The sequence below is a fragment of the Gobio gobio genome (assembly GCF_949357685.1).
Source record: "Gobio gobio genome assembly, chromosome: 10".
Lineage (NCBI taxonomy): Eukaryota > Metazoa > Chordata > Actinopteri > Cypriniformes > Gobionidae > Gobio > Gobio gobio.
Genome location: NC_137116.1, coordinates 43,790,877 through 43,814,098, shown reverse-complemented (window position 1 = coordinate 43,814,098; position 23,222 = coordinate 43,790,877). Strand labels below are relative to the sequence as shown.

The 23,222-nt window shown below is 39.0% G+C and overlaps 1 protein-coding gene across 2 annotated transcripts; it reads left to right on the top strand.

Annotated features, from left to right (window-relative positions):
* The first annotated feature begins 165 nt into the window (after window positions 1-165).
* On the top strand, window positions 166-21,556 carry col2a1a (collagen, type II, alpha 1a). Of its 2 annotated transcripts, XM_079826369.1 has the most exons (54): window positions 174-445; window positions 2,342-2,548; window positions 3,960-3,976; window positions 4,077-4,109; window positions 4,207-4,239; window positions 4,424-4,477; window positions 4,685-4,786; window positions 4,881-4,958; window positions 5,693-5,737; window positions 5,915-5,968; window positions 6,166-6,219; window positions 6,316-6,369; window positions 6,499-6,552; window positions 6,637-6,690; window positions 7,641-7,685; window positions 7,795-7,848; window positions 7,960-8,004; window positions 8,401-8,454; window positions 8,574-8,672; window positions 8,794-8,838; window positions 8,997-9,095; window positions 9,252-9,305; window positions 9,428-9,535; window positions 9,610-9,663; window positions 9,744-9,842; window positions 9,998-10,051; window positions 10,631-10,729; window positions 10,844-10,897; window positions 11,320-11,373; window positions 11,523-11,576; window positions 11,698-11,751; window positions 11,869-11,913; window positions 12,001-12,099; window positions 12,939-13,046; window positions 13,167-13,220; window positions 13,312-13,365; window positions 13,466-13,519; window positions 13,660-13,713; window positions 14,334-14,441; window positions 14,613-14,666; window positions 14,798-14,851; window positions 14,960-15,121; window positions 15,251-15,358; window positions 15,837-15,944; window positions 16,124-16,177; window positions 16,436-16,543; window positions 17,093-17,146; window positions 17,464-17,571; window positions 17,672-17,725; window positions 17,841-17,948; window positions 18,044-18,332; window positions 18,994-19,181; window positions 19,601-19,843; window positions 20,101-21,556. In XM_079826369.1, exons 1-54 carry the CDS (start codon window positions 352-354, stop codon window positions 20,245-20,247), a joined length of 4,473 nt encoding a protein of 1,490 aa, XP_079682495.1. In that variant the 5' UTR covers window positions 174-351; the 3' UTR covers window positions 20,248-21,556. The 2 variants fall into 2 exon arrangements, with proteins under 2 accessions (XP_079682496.1, XP_079682495.1); XM_079826370.1 differs by lacking the exon at window positions 2,342-2,548 and having other exon boundaries at window positions 166-445.
* The last annotated feature ends 1,666 nt before the right edge of the window (window positions 21,557-23,222 follow it).

Sequence of the window (23,222 nt, the reverse complement as noted above, 5' to 3'; positions counted from 1 at the left end):
GGTGGATGGGTTTGGATGGAATTGTTCTTGAGACAGAGGAGTGGCGGAGTTTTTTTCCTCTTCTTTCTCAATGGGGTGGGCTGGGGGGCTGATATGGCTCGTATTTCAGCGCTCATGGGGGTCGGGGTTGGACTCACGTTTTGGGATAAACTAAGATTCATAAATGCACCAGTGAACATAAAACCGCGGAGCTCTGACTGGCGCGGTGGGTTCGGTCTGTGTGTGCCTGGCGTCGGATCCTCCCAAACACATCCACATCCACTTTCACACTCCCCGCGAGCACAGAGCTGCCGCTCCGCCGACTCTTCGGCGACTTTCACCCCTGAGGACCTGCATGTCTAATCTTTAGACATGTTCAGATTAGTGGATTCACGGACTCTTCTGCTACTTGTAGCAACGCAATGCGTTTTGCTATCCCTTGTAAGATGTCAACAAGAAGATGACCGTAAGTTGGAGTTTTCACATTGAAATTCAAAGTATTCTGCTATATATATATATATTTCAAAAAAATTGTACAGTGTTGCCATGGTGACTTGAGAGGAAAGTTTGGAATGGCTCAGTTTGGGTTGCGCGTTTCACCTCTGGACTGTGGGATGATGCCTTTGCTCGTTGTAAAATATAAAACCTGAAGTATATGCAGTATGCTTGTATTTTAAGTCTAAGACTGCATATATTCCAATTTTGAACGCAGCCTACACTGCAAACAAGCGATGCGACGCACCAGAGCCTTCTGGTTTTCGCGCGTCAGTCACGCGCTGTGTAGACAGAATGACAGATGATGAAGTTGCGCGACAGGTTAACGCACTGAAACATTTGTTTTTATTTATTTTTAAAGTTAAAGAACAAAACAGTTAAAGTATGTATGCATGTACTGGTTTTGCTTTTAAGAATGTATGCGCTTTCAGCAATCGCAAAAGTTAGAATGCAAGAGGTTACTATAGCAACAGTACGCTGCTCGAGCACTTTCCGATGGATAGGATCAGTCTCATTATGGTACAGTAAATAAACATGTGCTTCTCTCATTACTTATCTCTTTAATATAGATTTCAACATTTATCACAGAAAAAGTGTCTGATATAAAATGTTTTAAAACTTAAAATTAATTTTGCTTCCCCAAAATTAGGCTACTGACAGAAAAAAAGCTAACTCCCTAAAAGTCACTGAATAATTAGATTTATGATTTCGTAGTTGTGATGCTAGAAAAGTTATAAGATGACAAAACAAACTTGCTTTCATCGAATGGTTGTGTCTCTAGCTAACCTTCAATGTGTAGCTATATTTAAAGGAAAGGAAATAAAGGAAAGGACAATCTTTGTTCTCAGAGGAACTTGTGCCAGTGTGTCGATATGAGGAACCCTAAATGATGCCTCAATATATTTTACAGTGTAGAGAAGAGGGTTATGTGTAACCATTTCAACCATTGCATCTCCATATATTAGCCATTAATATACACTAGAGGCAGTGAGAATGCTGTTTCTCTCAAGATAAGGAGCAAAGGTTCCTACAAGGGTTCAAACGGTGCACCATTAGCACACGTGCAAAGTGTTTGGAAAGCAAAAAATATTTCGGGTTTAGTTCAGGGGATTTGGCGTTGATTAAAGGAGATTTGGGGAACTAGGTTTGGTGGGTGGATAGGGAGGGGGTTTCTGGAATGTTGTTTGAAAGACCAAAACATCACACTGCCAGCCTCAAAGGGACACAAGCATATTGGAATGAGAAAGATTTCGATCTGTGATATTTGGTAAACTTTGAAGCGATTGAAGAAAAAACATTCATGTACACTAGGCCTGGGAGTTAAAGTCAAATTACACTTTTATATGAATATTAGAAAAGCAAACACATCAAGGGGTTCTGTGTGTGTGTGTGAGGGCTGTCCTTTCCGACCCATGAGGGTGTGTTTGCCCTGGTGGTAAGTGAGACCATTAGATCCAGATGGAGCTTTCGAGATGGCTGTGTTTGCATAAGGCACCAGGCTGTCAATGCAGCCCTGTCTGTGTTTGAGAAAGCCCCATTCATGGCTAGTTTTGTAGATTTGGGGTTCAGTTACAAATTTGCAGACTACAAGAGCCCACATTTTACACCAGGGTGTCAGATATGCACCCTGCAAATATTACTAAGCAGTGTTGTGGTGAATGTATAATCATAATGCAACCAGATGCCAGCCACCAGGTGGACACAAATACATATATATATATATATTCTATAAACTTATAATTATATGGAGGCCCTTACAGCTTGCTTTTTCAGGAAGTTTTTTTTAGTATTATGTTTGAGTATGTGTGGCTCACCTGTCTCTTACCCACATGCACTCCTTTCTGTCGCCCCCTTCTGGTGGCTGCAGAGGAAGAGTTAGGCGGCTGCATCCAAGATGGCCAGCAGTATGCAGACCATGCTGTATGGAAGCCAGAACCATGCCGCGTCTGCGTGTGTGACGATGGGGCAGTGCTGTGTGACGAGGTCATCTGTGAGGACCTGAGCGACTGTGCCAATCCCATCATTCCACTTGGAGAGTGCTGTCCCATCTGCCCAGCTGAAACTGACAAGCCGGGTCCGCTCTCTGCTTATACACCTCTTTTTGCTTATCACACCTGTCCCGCTAGCTGTCTGCTCTGAGTTCTGCAACTATGTCTGTAACAACATGTATGTCTCACATACCACTAGACTACAGCCTATTCAAGTTGGTCATGTGATTGTGTTCAGAACTCAAAGCAACAATTAAAGGGGAAGAAAGCAACACTTCTAAGTTTTACCTTTGCATTAAGTTATAGTGCAAATTATAAGCTTGTCAGTTGTAGATGTTTATAGCTGTCTATGGCTAAAATGTGTCCACTTTACATTTTAATTTGATAGTGTTTTTTTTTTTTCAACAAGTTTGCTGTGGAATCTACGATTTTTAGATAAGATATTTGGTCAATATTCAGAAATGTACAATTAATTCTACTGCTCATAAATAAGCTTTGAGCTAACTTATTTATATTTTCAGAGGATGATTTTACTTTCTTTAGGTAAAAGAATGACTATAGCATTATATTAAATTATTTTAATGTTTTCATTGTGTGACATAAGTAGTTCAAATAGATGGATATGAAATTTAAAAAAAGGAAAAATGGACTATACATTTTTACAAGTGGACACCTTGGCAATAGACAGTTTTAGTTCGGAAAAGCTGAAAAACGATTCCTTGAATGAGAGGTCATAGCATGACCTCTTTCAAACAGTCTAATTAACGAAAAATTTAGAAGTGTTCTTTCAACTTTTTCATGCACTTCATTTGACACTTCATGTCAAAAAAATTGTTTTTTTTGCTGCTGTACATATATATATAATAACAAGATGAACATAGTTATCAAAAAAAAAAGTTTTTCCTAAACATTTTAATACTCTGTCTCACTGTAATCAGCTCATGGCACTGATACAGAATGAGTTTTCTCTAAATATTATTATTTTTTTCATTTCAGCATATAGCCTGATAATGCTTCTAATATTCAACTATAATGCACTATCATGTTTTAAACCGATCTTCAGCTTGCACCTTCATAAACTGCTTTTAACAATTTAACGATGCAGATTGGGAAGAGAATGATGCTGTTTTGGTACACAGCCTAGTGGGGTGCCGTTGAGTTGGCATTTTCAGCTATGTAGTTTCAGCAGGGAATAGCTGTTCATTAGTTCTTACAGTAACACTGAGTGTCTGACTGGTTTACCGTCCTCATTAGGAGTCAGAATCAGCTGATTACTTCATTCATGGCCGATTTTTGTCTGACCCTTTGGTGACCTCGTTTTTTTATAATCAGCAGTGTTGTTATGATTTATGACCCCAGACAGTTACTTTGCAACATTGGTTTTTATGTTCTTTTTTTTTGAATACTTGCTTATTGATAGAATACATGAAAACTACTTCCTTCTGTGTCTAACTGTCCATCTTTATCTTCCCTTCATCCTGTGACCTGATTCAACAGAGTCAAATGCTGCAAAGGTGAGGTCTTGACATATTCACTTATCAAGGTCGTTATTTAAGAAATGCCTCATATTTTTAAGGTGTAGGTCCTAAATAAGTTCTTTCTTACTATCCACAGGGACAGAAAGGAGAACCAGGAGATATTGCAGATGTAAGTTACTAGTAAACTTGTGTTTTAGAATGATTTCACCTAATTTTAAAAATTGCTAAAGAGTTGCTAAATAATAATTATTTGTTTGAATCTGTAGGTAATAGGACCAAGAGGACCTGCTGGCCCAATGGTGAGATGAATTACAAACACTTTGGTAGTTATAATTTATAATGCTACGTTGCGTTTCTCCACTAGGTGGCTCTCCTGAACGTTTATTTGCCTATTGTGGTCGAGTTCTTGAGTTCACTTCAGAGACTATATAAATTATCTACAACCTTTCTTTTTGACTTTTTCTTTTCATTCCGTGATTTCAGGGACCCCCAGGAGAGCAAGGAGCACGTGGCGAGAGAGGACCTAAGGGTGAGAAGGTAAGACATTTTTTTCTTTTCAAACTATTGTTTTTTTTCTAAGACTTGTTAGGTAAATTGATGTCAGAACTTATTAGCAGTTATCCGGGTCTATTAAGGGGGCAGTGTACACACTCTGCAGGAAGCTGTCATGTGAAAAGGCTTTAGTTAATCTGTTCACTCTCTTTTCTTTTCCGCTCATATGCCCTGTTTTTTTTTCCTCCTTAGGGAGGTCTCGGCCCAAGAGGGAGAGATGGCGAGCCTGGTACACCTGGAAACCCAGGACCCGCTGGACCCCCTGGACCACCAGGACCTAATGGACTTGGAGGAGTACGTCTCTCATCTTCCTTCATCTACTCTCTATATGTGTGTCTGCCTCTTGCAGGGTTACTGTAAGTGTTTTTTTTTTTCTGTGTGTGTGCAGAACTTTGCTGCTCAGATGGCTGGTGGTTTTGATGAGAAGGCAGGAGGTGCTCAGATGGGTGTGATGCAGGGACCAATGGTGAGAAAAAACAGTGTTCCCACACAGAAAACATGTACACGTATTAAATAACTATCAAAAGGACATGGTATATGCTACTTCACATCTGGATGGATGGAACTTCACCAATCTGTCAGAATAAGACAAACATTCATCGTATATGATAGTTCTATAATTCACAAGCTGCCCCCTTGTGGAATGGTCTGGAAAGACACAAGCTGCATTTTTAACATACAATTTAAAAAAAGAGAAAATAATGCAAAAACATGCACAAATGAATAAAACTTCATTAAGTTTCAATAATTCGGATTGAGGTGAGCATAGGCCTCTATTTAAGGTGCCGCTTTGTTATTGTACTTTGAGATCCTTAAGGCAAATTAATCCATTGCCAAACATTTTTATTGAAATAAATGATCAACTCTGAAACATACCGAACAATATAAGGAGAGTCAAATCTGTTACCTGTTTTCTCACCTGTTTTCATGTGTCCTGCTGACGTTTAGTCACAATAGCCTTGTCCCTGTTCTCAGGAAGCTAAAGTGCGTCACAGATTCAAAACTTTTAACATATGAACATATACCCACAATAAATGTGGTTACTAAAAAGAACAATGAAACAAATAATTCATTTTGTTAGACGTCAACCAGCTTTGAAACATCGCTTATAAATAAATGGAAAATACAACACTATCATGCTGTTTTTGTTTATCTGGATCAATGTGGCCAATCTGCATTTAACTTTATCTTTTTCTACAGGGTCCAATGGGTCCCCGTGGCCCTCCCGGTCCCTCTGGAGCACCTGTAAGTAAATTCATGTTCATTATTTCATATTCCCAATTTATTTATTCAAAATAATTATAAATAATTATTGATTATATTCTCAACAGAATCTACCATTGATAAGACAGATATGAGTAACATGTTAGCACCCACCAACGTCAACTCCTAACCCAACACTGTCATTTGTTTCCATTCCAGGGCCCACAAGGTTTCCAAGGCAACCCTGGAGAGACTGGTGAACCCGGCCCTGCTGTGAGTGTCCCAAATCTTGCCGGTTTCAAGCACAAGCCTACACATATGACATTTATATATGCACATACATGGCCCACACAGACGACACATTCATATGCACATTGACAATGACATGGCTTTACAGACAGCAATGGTACAGTCTATTTACTGGGACACAATGCAAGTTTAATCAACTTTTAGCAATTTTTTTATTTTAGGGTGCCCTTGGACCCCGTGGCCCATCGGGGCCCCCTGGAAAACCCGGAAGTGATGTGAGTAGTTTTTGCCACTGGCTTGATATTCAACCTATTCCAAATAGTAAAGGTTTGACAGATACTAACTACTGTCTCTGCCCGCTTTCCTTCCAGGGTGAGGCTGGCAAACCTGGAAAGAATGGTGAGCGTGGACCCACAGGGCCTCAGGTAAATAAGCAGCATGCAACAGTTATGGTCACTTGTTAGTATTCTGATAATGCTCATGCAATTTAACATAAAACATTTTTTACAAAGATGCAACATAATCATTGAATATGTTTATTTTTCGTTTGACAGGGAGCCCGTGGATTCCCCGGAACTCCTGGCCTTCCTGGAATCAAGGGACACAGAGTGAGTTTCAGGGGAGACTGGAGTCATTTGTTTCTCTGTATGTTTATTTCTGTATGCATCTAACATCTTTGAATGTGTTTGTAGGGACACCCAGGTATTGATGGAGCTAAAGGAGAGGGCGGTGCTGCAGGTGCTAAGGTACAGTAACAAAAAAAACCCAACTCTTACAGATAAACCCTGTAAAAGTCACATATACTGTCTATTGTTACAGCCTGCAAAGTGATGTATGCCACGATTCAAAAATGTGTGGTGTACACATAGTCTATAATCATATCTAACAAAACACCATGCAAGAATAAAAGGCACACTGCAAACTGCTTTGGAACAATATATATCATTAAATAACTGTATTTATTATTTAATTATTTCATATTTTGTTACATTTCTAAAGATATTTTATATGATACATATATTTTAAACTATAAAGACTACTATAAAGACACCAGACCTTTGAGAAACTGAGGATATAATAACATATTGCTCTAATAAAATATTACCTGCTCATTTACACCCAACTCTTACAGATAAAATATGTAAAAGTCACATAACACAAGTCTATAATCATATCTGACAAACAGCATGTAAGAATAAACTGCACATGGGTTTCACAGGGCATCATAATAATATATTAGGTGTCTGTAACTATTATCCACTTGCATCAAAATATAAGTACAATGTACAATTTTGCTGCTATTGAGGTGGGATACGGGTTAGTTTAGGGACAGGTTTGGTGGTGTGAGTAGGCTTAAAGGGAAGGGAATGGTCAAAAGATTTAATTACATGCAGGTAATTATAATAATATAAGTACAATGTAAAAACATGTATGTACATACCAAGTGTATTGTATCAAATTAATAATTTAAAAATTATTACATAGTAAGGACACCTAATATAATATAGTTTAATTGAATTGATATATAAATATATTTTAAACTATAAAGACTTCTATAAAGACACGAGACCTTTGAGAAACATATTAAGGAACATATGTTTCCTGCGCAGATGCTAAATGGGCTAATACATTTGATTCAGTTCTGAGGAAATTATGCAACTGGAAGGTCTAATCAATCTCCTCTCTTTTCCTCCAGGGTGAGGCAGGTTCTAATGGTGAGAGTGGTGCTCCTGGACCAATGGTGAGTACCTAAAGTCAGAAATAGCCTGATGATTCCATATATTTAGTTTTCTGACACTGAAATAGTGCATCTAACTCTCTCCATCCTATTTCCTTTTTTTGTCTGTCAGGGTCCACGTGGTCTGCCCGGTGAGAGAGGTCGTCCTGGTGCAACTGGTGCTGCTGTAAGTGAACACTCAGATAACTGGCCTAATTACGAGTACTATATATGATAAACATTTCTGTAGCTGATGGTGGCTTCAAACTATAATGATTCTACTTATGTCTGTCCATAGGGTGCCCGTGGTAATGATGGTCTGCCTGGTCCCGCTGGTCCTCCTGTAAGTCCATTTCCTTCCTTCCTCAAGTGCAAGTTCACACATACTAGAAATCCATGTTATCTTAAAATCATAGTTCCTATTCTGTTTTGAAGGTGTAACTTCATTATTGATATGGCTAATGCTAGCTAATGGTAAGCCATGGGATATATAGAGATATATATAGAGATAGCCATGGGATACATAGAGATATCAAAGTGGACAATTGTCGATATATAAAACTTGATACTTGCAAATGATTTCACACAATATTTATTAAAAATGATTTAAAAATTTTACTTAAAAATCAGAAAGTGTGCATCATCCACTTACAAATCTCAGAATAACATTAAATGTATGTGTAGGATGCATCAGAATAAGCATGCCTCTCTGATCATTTGTTGATGTTTCTGTCCTCAGGGTCCCGTTGGTCCTGCTGGTGCTCCAGGTTTCCCTGGATCCCCTGGTTCTAAGGTAAAATACCTGTTATCTACAGCACTTCTATGTGAATTCCTTCCCATTCTCTAATTTACATTTTAAGTATAAAGAATACCATTAGCCTTGATAATGAGATGTGATCTTCACTCCTGCAGGGTGAAGCTGGTCCCACCGGAGCTCGTGGACCTGAGGGTGCACAAGGACCCCGTGGAGAGGGCGGAACACCTGGATCACCTGGACCTGCTGGTGCATCTGTGAGTAAACTTAATATTACATGCAAAATATTTGATTTTGTTGATTTATACAATATATACAATATTTTGATTCTCAATGGCTACAATGAGTTTTTAAATTTTAAATGTTTACGTTCTGCAGGGAAACCCTGGTACTGATGGTATTCCTGGAGCCAAAGGGTCTGCTGTGAGTATATCCACATAATTTTTTATTTTCTTTCACTAATTTCTCTGTAAATAAGTTTTTTTTTTAACATACAATTTTTCATGCCAACTTTAACATTCTGGTCAAACTGTTGCAGTGAATCTATTGTAAACAATTATTGATTAATTTCCCCTTTGCAGGGTGCTTCTGGCATTGCTGGTGCCCCTGGTTTCCCAGGACCCCGTGGCCCGCCAGGACCTCAGGGAGCTACTGGACCTCTTGGGCCTAAAGGACAATCTGTACGTAGTCATATTCTGAACCAATTTAAAAAAGTTTTCAATGTTTCCCAGACATCTTTTAGTTATTTCACATATCCAGATTGCACAGGTTACAGATTATTCTGCCATTTGAGGTTTGCCATTGTACTTATTTAAAACCTTATTATCTTTATACAGGGAGATCCTGGTATCCCAGGATTTAAAGGCGAGGCTGGACCCAAGGGAGAGCGTGTAAGTAACCAACATCATACTTATCATCAGCTGACCTTTCTATTGTATCAGCTGTTGACCATAACAATCACATGAGATCTTGTAGAAAACTAATCAGGCATATTTTTCTCCTAATTGCACAGGGTGTTGTAGGACCTCAGGGTGCCCCTGGGCCATCTGGAGAAGAAGGAAAGAGAGGACCAAGAGGAGAGCCTGGTTCTGCCGGACCTCTCGGACCCCCTGGAGAGAGAGTGTGTATCATATCCTGAATAGTTCTACTGATTCACAGAATGATAAAGAACCACACTAATAAGTTCTTCCTTAGGGAGCTCCAGGCAACCGTGGATTCCCTGGTCAGGATGGTCTAGCTGGAGCAAAGGTTGGTGATTAAGACTCATATTTGGCTCCTTAACTACTCAACACGTGATTTTTGTACTCAAATGTTCTGTCCTATGATAGGGTGCACCTGGTGATCGTGGTGTTCCAGGTGTGACCGGACCAAAAGGAGGGACTGGAGATCCTGGCCGCACAGGCGAGTCTGGTCTTCCTGGAGCCAGAGTGAGTCATTGTGTTATTTCTTGGATTTATCTGAAAACATGTTATTCAGGTCAATTTAGATAATCATAACTGTGCACAACATACATTACAATCTAAAGCCTTGCTTTAAAGGCTCATTGCATTTTTCACCATTCATCTGTTCCCTCCTCTAACAGGGTCTGACTGGACGCCCTGGTGATGCTGGACCTCAAGGAAAAGTTGGATCAACTGTGAGTATCTTTACAATTTAAAGCACTTGTATTGTCATTATAAAAGTAAAGAGTTACACACTGCAAAAAGTGATGTACACTATCATTCAAAAGTTTGGGGTCAGGACGATTTTTTTTCATAGAAATAAATAAATATTTTTATCCCAGAGGGACACATTTTGTTTCATTTGTAGTCTCTTTGATTCACCACAGCTTAAGAATTAACATAATAAACATCAGAATCCTGAAAAAACATATCACGGTTTCCACAAAAATATTAAGCAGCACAGCTGTTTTCAACACTGATAATAATAATAAATGCTACTTGAGCACTAAATCAGCATATACATTTTTTTTCTGATGGAAAATATAATTTTCCATCAAAGGAATAGATTGAATTTTAAAACTTGTTAAAATATAAAACGGAAAATCAAAAACTGGAAAATATGTACAGACCCCAAACTTTTGAACGCTAGTGTCAATTTTACCCTAAAAGTGACTAAATAACTTTTGGGTACAAGAGATATTCAGATACTAATCTCTGTATATCAACGTAGTTCAGGGCAAACTTCAGTGCTGAAGATGTTGTATTCATTGTAGGGTGCCCCTGGTGAAGATGGACGCCCTGGTCCTCCTGGGCCTTTGGGAGCTCGTGGTCAGCCTGGAGTGATGGGATTCCCTGGACCTAAGGGAGCCAATGTAAGACCATTAGAGTATTTCTGCAAATTAACTACAAGTGTTCATATTCATGTCCATAAATGTGGGTGGGAAGTATATGTGTTGTACTGAAGAGACTGTATCTCTCCCACACAGGGTGAACCTGGAAAAACTGGAGAGAAAGGACTTGTTGGACGCCCTGGTCTTAGAGTAAGTCATTTCTAACAGACATGCAAATCCAGTTTACTTGGCCTTATATGTCAACAGACACCAGATCTCTAGACTACACTCTTATGAAATACAGTAACTCATAAGAAACAGTTATTCAGTAGCATCATCATGCTACAGCAAACATCACTATTACATGTTGAAGAAATCCTTTAGATTTACACATTGAAGGAGGAACCCAAATCATATCTAGAATATCACAGACAGTTGTGTTGGGCTCTTTTGGCCTGACAACCACACACACTATTGCCCTTAAAACCACTCAGAACACTGGTAGCAACCGTAGAGAAACACCTTGGAAACCACCCACAAAACCTAGCAGTGTGGCGGGGCATGCATAAGCAAGCACCAAGAAAATGTAAAAATCTATTTGTTTAGTTTCTCTTTGTTTTTTCTTCCATTAGGGTCTGCCTGGTAAAGATGGAGAGACTGGAGCTGCTGGTCCACCTGGCCCTGTTGTTAGTATTTTGTCTCATTACTCACAATGCCTCATGATGACCTTAATTTTTGCAATCAATCAATAATATAAAAATTCCAATTACCATTCCCTGTAATTGTTCCTTGGATTTTTTTTTTTTAATAAATTGTGATATCAATGTGTTTTAAGGGTGCTGTTGGTGAGAGAGGAGAGCAAGGTCAGCCTGGTCCATCTGGCTTCCAGGTACAGTTTCACAACTATATTTTTCAACTGTGAAAAAGGGTTAAAACTGCACTTTTTAAATGAATGAAACTGAATAAGTGTACTTATCAGGATTTTTACAAGATTTACTGTTTTTGCACAGGGTCTGCCAGGACCTACTGGAGCCCCCGGAGAGCCCGGTAAACCTGGTGACCAGGTAAGGATCACTTAAGGTTTTTTTATTATTATTCTTAATTTGTGCTGTTGTGATGTTATTAGTGATTTTAACTATCCTGACTATGCTGAATTTCTCTCCTGTTCTTCCTCTCTATAGGGTGTTCCTGGAGAGGGTGGTGCTGCTGGTCCCACTGGACCAAGAGTGAGTTCATATCCCTAACTAACAAGATTCCCAGTTTGCACTCAATGGAAAAATAACAAAAATAACTCTTGCCTGTGCTTCTCTCAGGGTGAACGTGGTTTCCCTGGTGAGAGAGGAGGTGCTGGCACTCAGGGTCTGCAGGGACCAAGGGGACTTCCAGGAACTCCCGGAACTGATGGACCTAAGGTCAGACCCAAATCACATCTGACTGAGATTGTGCTCTACTAAAACAAAATCAAATCCTTACACACTCAAATGAATGCATACACTACCTTTTGTGGTCTCTTATGCTCACCAAGACTGCATTTATTAAATCAAAAATAGTAATATTGTGGAATACTATTACAATTTAAAATAACTATTTTCTATTTTAGTATATTTTATAATATATATTTTAAAATGTAATTTATTCCTGTAATGGGAAATCTGAATTTTCAGCATCATTACTCCAGTCTTCAGTGTCACGCGAGCCTTCAGAAATCATTCTAATATGCTGATTTGTTGCTCAAGGAACATTATTATTATTATCATCAATGTTGAAAACAGTGAACAGAATATTTTCCAGGATTCTTAATGCATATAAAGTTCTGTAACATTTTTTGTAACTATGTAAGAGACTTTACTTTTAATTAATTATTGTTGAATAAAAGTATTAAATCATACTTTTATTCCCCCAGTAGTATAAATACATGCACATATATAATATATAAATAATTGTATATATACATTAACTGCCTGGAGTTACAGGTACTGTATGAAACAAATTTACATTTGTTTAGCAATCTCTTTAATATTTTGTATGAATTTTACAGCATACATTTTATTTGTTTTACATTTTTTAAAGCACATAGTTTTATAAAAACTTATATTTTACTTAATAACATTTTTTTTATAACTTTTTTATAAATATTAGATTACTTACAATTTATAATGTAATTTTTTTGCCAAACTTTTGGACACCCCAATACCCACAACACAGCCCATCTCTCAATCTCCCACTCATGTCTCTGCTTGATTTCCAACAGGGTGCAATTGGACCAGCTGGTGCTCCTGGAGCTCAGGGCAGTTCCGGTCTGCAGGGCATGCCTGGTGAGAGAGGAGCTGTTGGAATCTCTGGAGCTAAAGGTGACAGAGTAAGTGTCTTTAGAAATGGTACAATCCCTCCTCTCAGAGATTACATTAACCTAATGTCATATTACTTATAAATAGCCTCCTGAATGATTGAATGACTTATTGAATGTCTCATTTACTAGGGTGACAGTGGAGAGAAAGGACCTGAAGGTGCTCCTGGCAAAGATGGTACAAGAGTAAGTGCTATAAATAGAGCAAATGTTAGGAAATAGCTTGCATTTTTCTTATTTATTGTAAGTAATGATGTTTCTGTCATGTTTTTGTCAGGGTTTGACTGGTCCAATTGGTCCACCTGGTCCTTCTGGTCCCAATGGCGCAAAGGTGAATATCTCATCCCTGCTGTTGTCTTCCACCATTGATTGTATGCTGAAATTATTTGAGGAGATGAATTTAATTCACTATTCTTTGTCTTCTCTCACAGGGTGAAACTGGTGCTATTGGTCCAAATGGTGCTCCTGGTACTCGTGGTGCCCCTGTAAGCAAAACATTTGTTAAATTTTTGTTCAATGTGATTAAAAAAGAAGTCCAGATGGAGTTTGAGGTTTTGTCAAGTGTACAGTTTAAATGTTATCTTTAATTTTCTTCTTGTTTATTATCCTTTTGTAATTCTGTTAGGGTGATCGTGGTGAGATTGGTGCACCCGGACCTGCTGGCTTTGCTGGACCCCCTGTAAGTAGAAACCCAAATGCCTCAGTTTTTATGCTGTGATGCAATTGTGATGGAATATTATATGGACTGTCTTTTATCATAAAATATCTTTTCCATTATGAATTCATTAAAATAAAAATCACTTCTAACAAAGCAACTTAAAGATGCAGTAAAGAACAACCAATTAATAATATTGTGAATATAAAGGGATATTCTGTGAGACTAATACAATACTAAAGCCACACTAGCACCATTATACATTGTTTTATGCATTCCTTTCAAAATGTAATATTCTTGACATGTAAAAGTGGAAATATCTTAAGATTTTGGCAGTTTAAAGAGCATCAAAAAGGCAAATAAAATGATTATCAAAACAATGTGTCAATTAATGTCATCATTTTAAGATATATTCGAAATTCCATAGACTTGCTACAAAACTCAATACTCTTTAGTTACAATGTACAAAATGTACAATGTTCCGTTGCTACAATGCAAAAATGATTATTCATATACTTTTAAATTTTCCTTCTTCAAATAGCACAGAGGAAGGTGAAATAAATAAACGATTAAGAGGAATTTAGAGCATTCAGTCATGAGAAAGCCAGAACTGATTACAACCTTTCATCTCTGTCTCTCCTCAGGGTTCTGATGGCCAGCCTGGAATTAAGGGAGAGCAGGGTGAGTCAGGACAGAAAGGTGATGCTGGATCCCCTGGACCCCAAGGACCATCCGGAGCACCCGGCCCAGTGGTAAGGATCTTTGCCTCAGCATCTAATGCTACTTTGAGACATTATCACTTTGTAAATCAGTTTTACACTGATATCCAATTGAGAGTTTAGCATGGTGCATCAACTTTGTGCTGTTTTTACTTGGATGATATGATTATATTTGGCTCACCAATGTTCACTACTTGATTTCAGGGCCCAACTGGTGTTACAGGAACTAAGGGAGCACGTGGAGCCCAAGGAGCCCCTGTGAGTAACTAAATAATAAATTAGTCATGAGTAATAACTTGCAATTCACTTTTTTAATATTTACTAGTTACTTTGAAAGTAATTACGTTAGACTGCATTGATTTTTCTTAAAATGCGTTCCTCCTTTGTAGGGTGCCACTGGTTTCCCAGGTGCTGCAGGAAGAGTTGGACCACCTGGCCCCAACGTAAGCCCCTCAATATCACAGACATTTCTCTATGGTTCCTCCATAATTAGTTTAAATTGATAGACTAGACTGTATTATCCAAATCTAACGTCTTCACTTATTTTTCAGGGTAACCCTGGTCCTGTTGGCCCTGCAGGTTCTGCTGGTAAGGATGGTCCTAAGGGAATTCGTGGTGATGCCGGTCCCGCAGGCAGACCAGGAGATGCTGGACTGCGTGGAGCTCCTGGTGCTCCTGGAGAGAAGGGAGAGGCTGGAGAGGATGGTCCCCCTGTAAGGCTCAGATTCATTCATACATACACATTTTAGCACCCAAGTCACATTTGATTGGTGTATTCAGCACAGGTTCATTGTTTCTTTACTGTATTCCAAACCTTTCTTCTCTCACTATTTCCTGTGTAGGGTCCTGATGGTCCTTCTGGACCTTCTGGTCTTGCTGGTCAGCGTGGTATTGTTGGTTTGCCTGGTCAGCGTGGTGAAAGGGGTTTCCCAGGACTCCCAGGACCCTCTGTAAGTAGATAAACCAGCAGAAACATAATTTCTATTTGAAAATCTCTTATTCTTTTACATTTTAGCATAGATTTGAGTGTTTATCTATCAGGCCAAGAAAGTGATTATATACCCCCGGTTTCACAGAGAAGGTTTAAGTCTAGTCCCATACTGAAATGCATGTTTGAGCTGTTTTAACTGAAAGCAACTTGCACTGACCTATCTTAAAATATGTCAGTGGCATTGTTTTGCCTCAAGAGGCACGTTTATAAAAAGCTACTTTAAATGTCCTAATTGAATAAAGTCTAATACTGGATTAATCTAAACCTTGTCTGTGAAACAAGGCCATTATGTATTCATATTAAAAATGCCTCTTTTACCAGGCCACTTTCATATTTTTAGCTCACTTATATCTAAAAAATGTTTTCTCAAAATCATTATTAATGCTAATGGTGATATTATTAGAACCCTAATCTGACACTAATGTTTTGTACCACAGGGTGAGCCTGGCAAACAGGGATCTTCTGGTTCTTCTGGTGACCGTGGACCTCCTGGCCCTGTTGGACCTCCTGGATTGACTGGACCTGCTGGCGAGACTGGACGTGAGGTACAAAACACATACGTGCAAAACATGATCAAATCAGAACCAAACAAGGCAAAACTAGACTGGATTCATCTGACTAAAAAGTAGATTTGAAGTGAAGTCAGTGAACACTTTACTGATCAGATTCCTCATTACGACCATATCAAGACTACATCTCACTCCTCCGTTCTGTTTGTCTTCAGGGTAATCCTGGATCTGATGGTCCACCTGGTAGAGATGGTGCTACTGGTGTGAAGGTGAGGAAACAAACAAACACATATAATATATTTGTATTGCCCTCTGATCTTTGTAAATCACAAATAAATCTAGAAAACCCTAATTCCATACAAGTAAACATAATTCATAGTTTTTTTCCATTTCTAAATTACTGGTAAAATTTTTTAGCATTTTAGAATTACTTATTTAATATATAGTTAAAAATGGTGGTTAGTCCATACACAGATAGATTTCCAGCCAGCTGAAATACGTAATGTGTTTTGTTTGTTCTTCTCTAGGGTGAGCGTGGTAACACTGGCCCGATTGGCGCTCCCGGATCTCCTGGTGCCCCTGGTGCTCCTGGTTCCGTTGGTCCAGTTGGCAAACAGGGAGACAGAGGAGAGAACGTGAGTACATAAATCTAATTTTCATGAATATAAACATTCCATCTTCTGGATACACGAATGCATGACATTAGCATCCAGGGGACAGAAAGCATGACAATTATTGCCACCATTATTCAAATCACTGATTTGAATCCTGATTACCTCAATTCGGACACCTTTTGTAAAAATATCACAATTAACACCACTATATCTTTGTATAAATTCTACAGGAAGCTGCTTGATTTCATTTGTGGTCTGTTTTAATGCCATAATTTCAACAAAATCCTACTAACTGTTAGCCTAGAAATCTAGACGCACCCTAGCGGCAGAAAATTTATTTTGATGTGACCAACATCTTGATGTGGGTCTGGCTTGTCAGGCTAACTAACTGTGTTAATCAAAACATATTAGTGTTACACCACTTCCCCCCCAAAAAAATCACATGTAAGATATGCAAGAGACCATCCTTACGAAGATTAAAAGCCCAGAGTTAAAAAGTTTTAGCAATGTTTATATAACATGAATTGTTTTTATTTATTATGTATTTACCATCTTGTTTACTTTCTTAAGGGCCCACAAGGACCTGCTGGCCCCCCTGGACCGGGTGGAGCTAGAGGCATGGTTGTAAGTACCTTTTATGAAGCTTGTGGAACAAAACAGAAAGCTAAAAATATATGTTGAGCTTTAAAATATAGCTAAGAAGAAAATGCAGTAAATTGACCAGAAGAGTTCATTTTCTTACACCTAAACTCCATTAAGTTAAAATGCAAAAATTGTCCTTCATGTGGTAATATCTAAATTAACTGGTTTTATTCAAGTTAAACATATTATTGATTTAAAGTCACATTTGATCATTTTTTTAAGTCATTTTTGTGGCTTTACTGTATATCATGTTGTAGTTGCTCACATGTTGATGGAGCTTTTCCATTTCTCTGCATCAGGGACCCCAAGGACCTCGTGGTGATAAGGGTGAGGCAGGGGAAGCTGGAGAAAGAGGTCAGAAGGGACACAGAGGATTCACCGGTCTGCAGGGTCTCCCTGGACCTCCTGTGAGTCTCATTTACAAGTCTTAGTTTTTACAAACAGGCTATAATGGTAAAGCAGTGAAATGAGATATGCTAACACCCATGTTGTGTCTCCTCAAAAAAGGGTTCTCCCGGAGACCAGGGTTCTGCCGGACCTTCTGGACCAAGTGGCGCTAAGGTGAGTGTCTGTTCTGTTGTCTTTAACTTGCTGTCTTGCTGAGAACCACAATTTAGATACTTCAGTGCTCAGATAGATTACTAATGGTCTCTTTAACCCATCTTATTTGCAATAGGGACCTCCAGGACCTGTCGGTCCAGCTGGTAAGGACGGTTCTAATGGTCAGTCTGGACCAATTGGACCACCTGGACCGCGTGGACGCTCTGGAGAGTCTGGCCCAAGTGTGAGTGCAGCTGAAATATTCACAGACAATTAATAGGTCTATCAATATAAAAAGAATATGTCTGATTAATTGTTCTTCATTTCTGCTCTCTTTAGGGTCCACCTGGTAACCCTGGACCTCCTGGTCCTCCTGGTCCCCCTGGCCCTGGCATTGACATGTCTGCCTTCGCTGGGTTGTCTCAGACAGAGAAAGGACCCGATCCTCTGCGTTACATGCGTGCCGACGAGGCCTCCAGCTCTCTCAGAAACCATGATGTGGAGGTGGATGCAACATTGAAGTCAATCAACAGCCAGATTGAGGACATCCGCAGCCCCGATGGCTCCCGCAAGAACCCTACACGCTCCTGCCGAGATCTGAAACTCTGCCACCCTGAATGGAAGAGCGGTAAGAAAACTTGACATTAAGAAAATGTTCATATGCATCACGACAGAATTTCCAAATGCTCAAAACCAGGGGTGTCCTGCACCTGGAGGGCCACTATCCTGCTGAGTTCTGCTCCAACCCCAATTAAACAGCCAGCTAATCAAGGTCTCACAATGCATTCTAGAAACTTCCAAGTAGGTGCGTGGAGGCAAGTTGGAGCTAAACTCTGCAGTACAGTGGTCCTCCAGGACCTAGTTTGGACAGCCCAGCTCAAAACAATGAAACACGCTTGTTTGTATGATACTCACTATTACTCACATTCGTTCATTTGAGCAGAGGAGAACTGGCCCTGTGACTAAGCCTGGATTTCCCTATGTTTTTTTTTCTCCATTTCTGTTACCTGGTGGAGTTTAGGTACCATGGCATTGTTACCTTTAGTTGGGGCTTAAAAGACACTTAATATTTAGTAATATTATCAATTAAGAAAACCTAAAAATGAGCTGAATAATGAGTTTCATAATTGATGAACTTTACACAGTTATTGAACTGACTTGAACTAAATAATGACACTATTGTCTATTTAAAGATCCTGTTATTTTTCGATTTAGTACTATGAAGCTGCTTTGAAACGTTGTTTATTTTATAAAGCACTATAAATACAAGTGATCTGACCAATCCACAGGTGACTACTGGGTTGATCCTAACCTTGGTAGCAGTGCTGATGCCATCAAAGCCTTCTGTAATATGGAGACTGGAGAGACCTGTGTGAAGCCCAGCACTCCCAAAATCCCACGCAAAAACTGGTGGAGCACTAAGGGCAAGGGACAGAAGCACGTGTGGTTCGGAGAGAGCATGAATGGTGGATTCCACGTGAGTATAATCCTTTCATTTTGGAGATGTTCACTCTAAATTTGAGTTAAGTGACCACAAACAAAACAAAACATAAAAAGGTTTAAAGTATCACAAAAAGGCACATTTGGATTTGATTATGGACAGATTATGTTCTATAGCAATTGAGCATGACAGTTGAGTTCCTGCAAATTCCCATCATTTGATTGAGATCACTGCTGGTTTTGGGAGCTGTTCACAGTTCTGAATTTCTGTTGGTCCATGGTGCTGAAAATCAGCCAATCATAAATCAGCAGGGAGAAGGAGCTGTGCTGAAATACTCCCTCCTTTCCAGTTTGCCTAATCTATTTTCTAGTGTTACATTTAATCAGCTGTTTTCTTTCAGGGATATTAATGACCAATTTTTTTAAGTAAAAGACATTTTCCCCCTTTTCTAACAGTTCAGCTATGCTGATAGCAGCCAGACTCCTAGTACTACCAGCATCCAGTTGAACTTCCTGAGACTGCTGTCTACTGAGGCCACTCAGACCATCACCTACCACTGCAAGAACAGTGTGGCTTACATGGACCAAGCCACAGGCAACCTGAAGAAGGCTGTTCTGCTGCAGGGATCCAATGATGTGGAGATCAGAGCAGAGGGCAACAGCCGCTTTACATATGGCGTGGTTGAGGATGGCTGCCAGGTGAGTCACACCATATAATATACTTTTCAAGCATACTGTCTTTGGTTATTATATTAAATAATTAAAAAAATTATTAAATACAATTTTGATTACATTTTTTATGAAATAAATACAATTATATACACTACTGTTCAAATGTTTAGGGTCAGTAGACTTCTTTAAAAAACAACAAAAAATTGTTTTGATGCCAAATAAAATAATTATTTTATTTTTTTCAAATATATATATACTTACATGGCTTTTCTGCTGTCTTACAGAAGCACACAGGTCAGTGGGCCAAGACTGTGATCGAGTACAAAACTCAGAAGACATCCAGGCTGCCCATCGTGGACATTGCTCCAATGGACATCGGAGGAGCAGATCAGGAGTTTGGAGTGGACATTGGTGCAGTCTGCTTCTTGTAAAAATAAATAAAACATATGTGGATTGAGATAAGACATGGAAAAATACCAATGACGAGCAATAACTGTGAGGATGCAATACACTCTCCAAATAACGAAATATGGAAGAAAAGAAGAAATCTGAAAATTGACGAAAGTTTTTTTTCTCTAAAACACAAAAAGTCGTGCTGTCCACGTTTAGTGTGCAGGAAAACCAGCGCTAAATGGGATTGCCCCAAATAGTCTCTCCCTCTGAAATCCAGCCATGTTTCCCACAAGTCCTCTGTGCAGCGCCTCCTCCTGACGGGAGCCAAGAGGGGGACGGAACAAGTTAGCGCAACCAGCAGAATAAGAGATTCAATGAAAGACAGAAACATGGCTTGATGTCATCACATCCTGCAGGGGGTGGGTGGGTGGGTGGGTGATGCTGTACAGCGTCATGGCTGGATACCACAGTAGTCCCTCCCACTAAAGAAGAAAGAATGCCATACCCAGTCCCACTTCACCCCTCCTTCCGCCTCTTGACTGTGACTCAGAAAACATCACATTATGCAAGATTTTGTGAAATGTTAAACCTGAGGAGGGAATAAGTTTATATTTACTGTGTATAATAACAAAAAAAAATCTTGATTCAGTCTGTACTGAAGCAGCCAGATCTATATATTTTCACAATTATGTGTTTGTGTGTGTGAGCATGTGCCTATACACACCTACAATATTTTGGGGAAAGTGCAGTTCCATTTCTTTCTTTTTTTTGTGTAAATCAATATTTTTCCCATGATTGCCCAAACAAGGAAGTTTTGGTCCCTTAACATCAAAAAGGAAAAAAAAAAAATCAAATAAATTTGGAAAACATTTCTATTTTTTGTTTATTTGCATGATCTTCATTTTTCAAGAAAAGCTACCTCACACAGGAAAAAACGAAGTTAAAATCTGGATGTGAACGAAAGCAGCCTGGGGTTCGAGAAACGTCAGGAAGACACCCCGGCACGGCTAAGTCCATCTTCAGAAGGTGCTATTAGTATTGATCTATCAGTCAGTATTTCCCAGAATTCCCAGACCATCCCACTCCCTAACTGGCCTCATTCAACACACACAGCCTGCTCAGAGGATGCGGAACTACACGGGATGATCAAAAGACAGAGGGACTCTTTTGGCAATGCCAGAATTTTGCTCCCAAAGGATTGCCGTAGCACTGAGCAGGATGTGTGTGTGCATGAGGGTGTGTATATTTTTGTTATAATTAATATTATTATGATCTTGGTCTTTTTTTTGTTTGTTTGTTCTCTCTGTTTGGTTCTGGTTTTGTTACGATTTTAATTAATGTAAATTGAAAATAAAGGAAAAAACAAGGAATTATGAAGTCAGATTTTAATTGTGTTTTTAATCGTTATGAGCACAAAATGTCAAATGTATGGATTTGGAGTACAAAACTATAGTTGCATTGCTTGTTTGTATTAGCTTGCGTGTGTGTACTTGTCTGGCTATCACCAGACCAAGCTCAATTTAAGATTGAACATTGTTCTGGGGAGTCTGCTATGTATTTTCTACTGCTCAAGAGGCGTGATAAACGAGCATATTTCAAAAGACTGTACGCAATTGGATAGTCCTTCAACCAATCAGACCACAAGAGGCGTGATCAACGGGCATCGATCCATGGCTTCTCTATCCGTGTTAAACCTGTCAATAGTGCGCCAGGTGGATAAGCCAGTCTGTGATTGGTTTCCGCAAAAGTGTAACAGAAGCAGTAGAAATGAATGTACAGGTTTCCAGACTGAGCTGCAGGGCGAAATCAAATCGCCTGCAGATCAGGCTGGGTTTACCCAGTCTATGTGTGTAGTGTGTACTGTATACTAGTGAATTTTCGAGAATAGAAGCGTACAAGGTATCAGACACAAAGGCTTGTACAAGTACACCTCTCTGAAAGTTAACAAATTCAGCATATACTCTTTACATAAAAGACATATTAGGGTTCCTTGAAGATATGTTCCAGGAAGTCTGCTTGATTAGTTGCCAAAGAAGCATATCAATATTAATCAGGAAGATTTTCTTATCAAAGTGATAACATATTGTGTTGCAAAAATGAGTACACCCAAAATTTCTGGTTCGAGTCAGGCAATTTTTGATCAACAGGTGAGTATGTTGAACCAAACGTTTAAATACGAGTAATTTCTTGACTATTAAAAGTGTTATATAGGCTAGCCCATTGATACATTCTCAGACTTGCTGACAACAATGGAACCACGTAGGAGAGAAATGTCAGAAGACTTATTTCTTTGCGAAAAAGAGGACAATGGTACAAGACTATACTAATGGCAATAACTCCTAGAGGGTAGCATGTACAGGGTGAAAAGCAATGGTCCTAGTACTGAGCCTTGCGGTACTCCATACTGAACTTGTGATTGATATGTCATCTCACAAACTGTAATGTATCTCAAATTGATACCAATCAGATAAGTATGATCTGAACCAATGCCAACGTAATTTTCATATGGTCTATTCAAAAAGATGTTGTGGTCAATGGTATCAAATGCAGCACTAAGATCCACTAACATTAACAGATAAATACAACCACAATCGAATGATAAGAGCAAATGATTTGTAACTCTAATGAGAGCAGTTTCAGTACAAGATACAATCTAAATCCTGACTGGAAATCCTCACAGATACCATTTCTTTCTAAAAAGGAACATAGTTGTGAGGGTACTGCCTTTTCTAGTATTTTTGACAGAAAAGGGAGAATCGAGATTGGTCTGAGATCAAGAGGTTTAATAACAGCCAGATTAAATGTTTTTGTTATGTATCCTAATGACAATGAATTAATGATATTAAGAAGAGGATCTCTGATTTCTGGAAGCATCTCTTTCTGGGTTATACAGTACTAGTCAAAGGTTTCAAAACATTACGTTTTTTTCATGTTTTTGAATGTAGTCTCTTAATCTCATCAAGGCTGCATTTATTCAAATACAGTAAAAAATAAAATACAGTAAAAACAGCAA

Coding starts and splice junctions, on each gene's coding strand:
- col2a1a (XM_079826369.1), top strand. CDS start 352: ATGTTCAGATTAGTGGATTCACGGACTCTTCTGCTACTTGTAGCAACG. Junction 4,240..4,423: donor GAGGACCTGCTGGCCCAATG/GTGAGATGAATT, acceptor CCGTGATTTCAG/GGACCCCCAGGAGAGCAAGG. Junction 8,455..8,573: donor CTGGATCCCCTGGTTCTAAG/GTAAAATACCTG, acceptor TCACTCCTGCAG/GGTGAAGCTGGTCCCACCGG.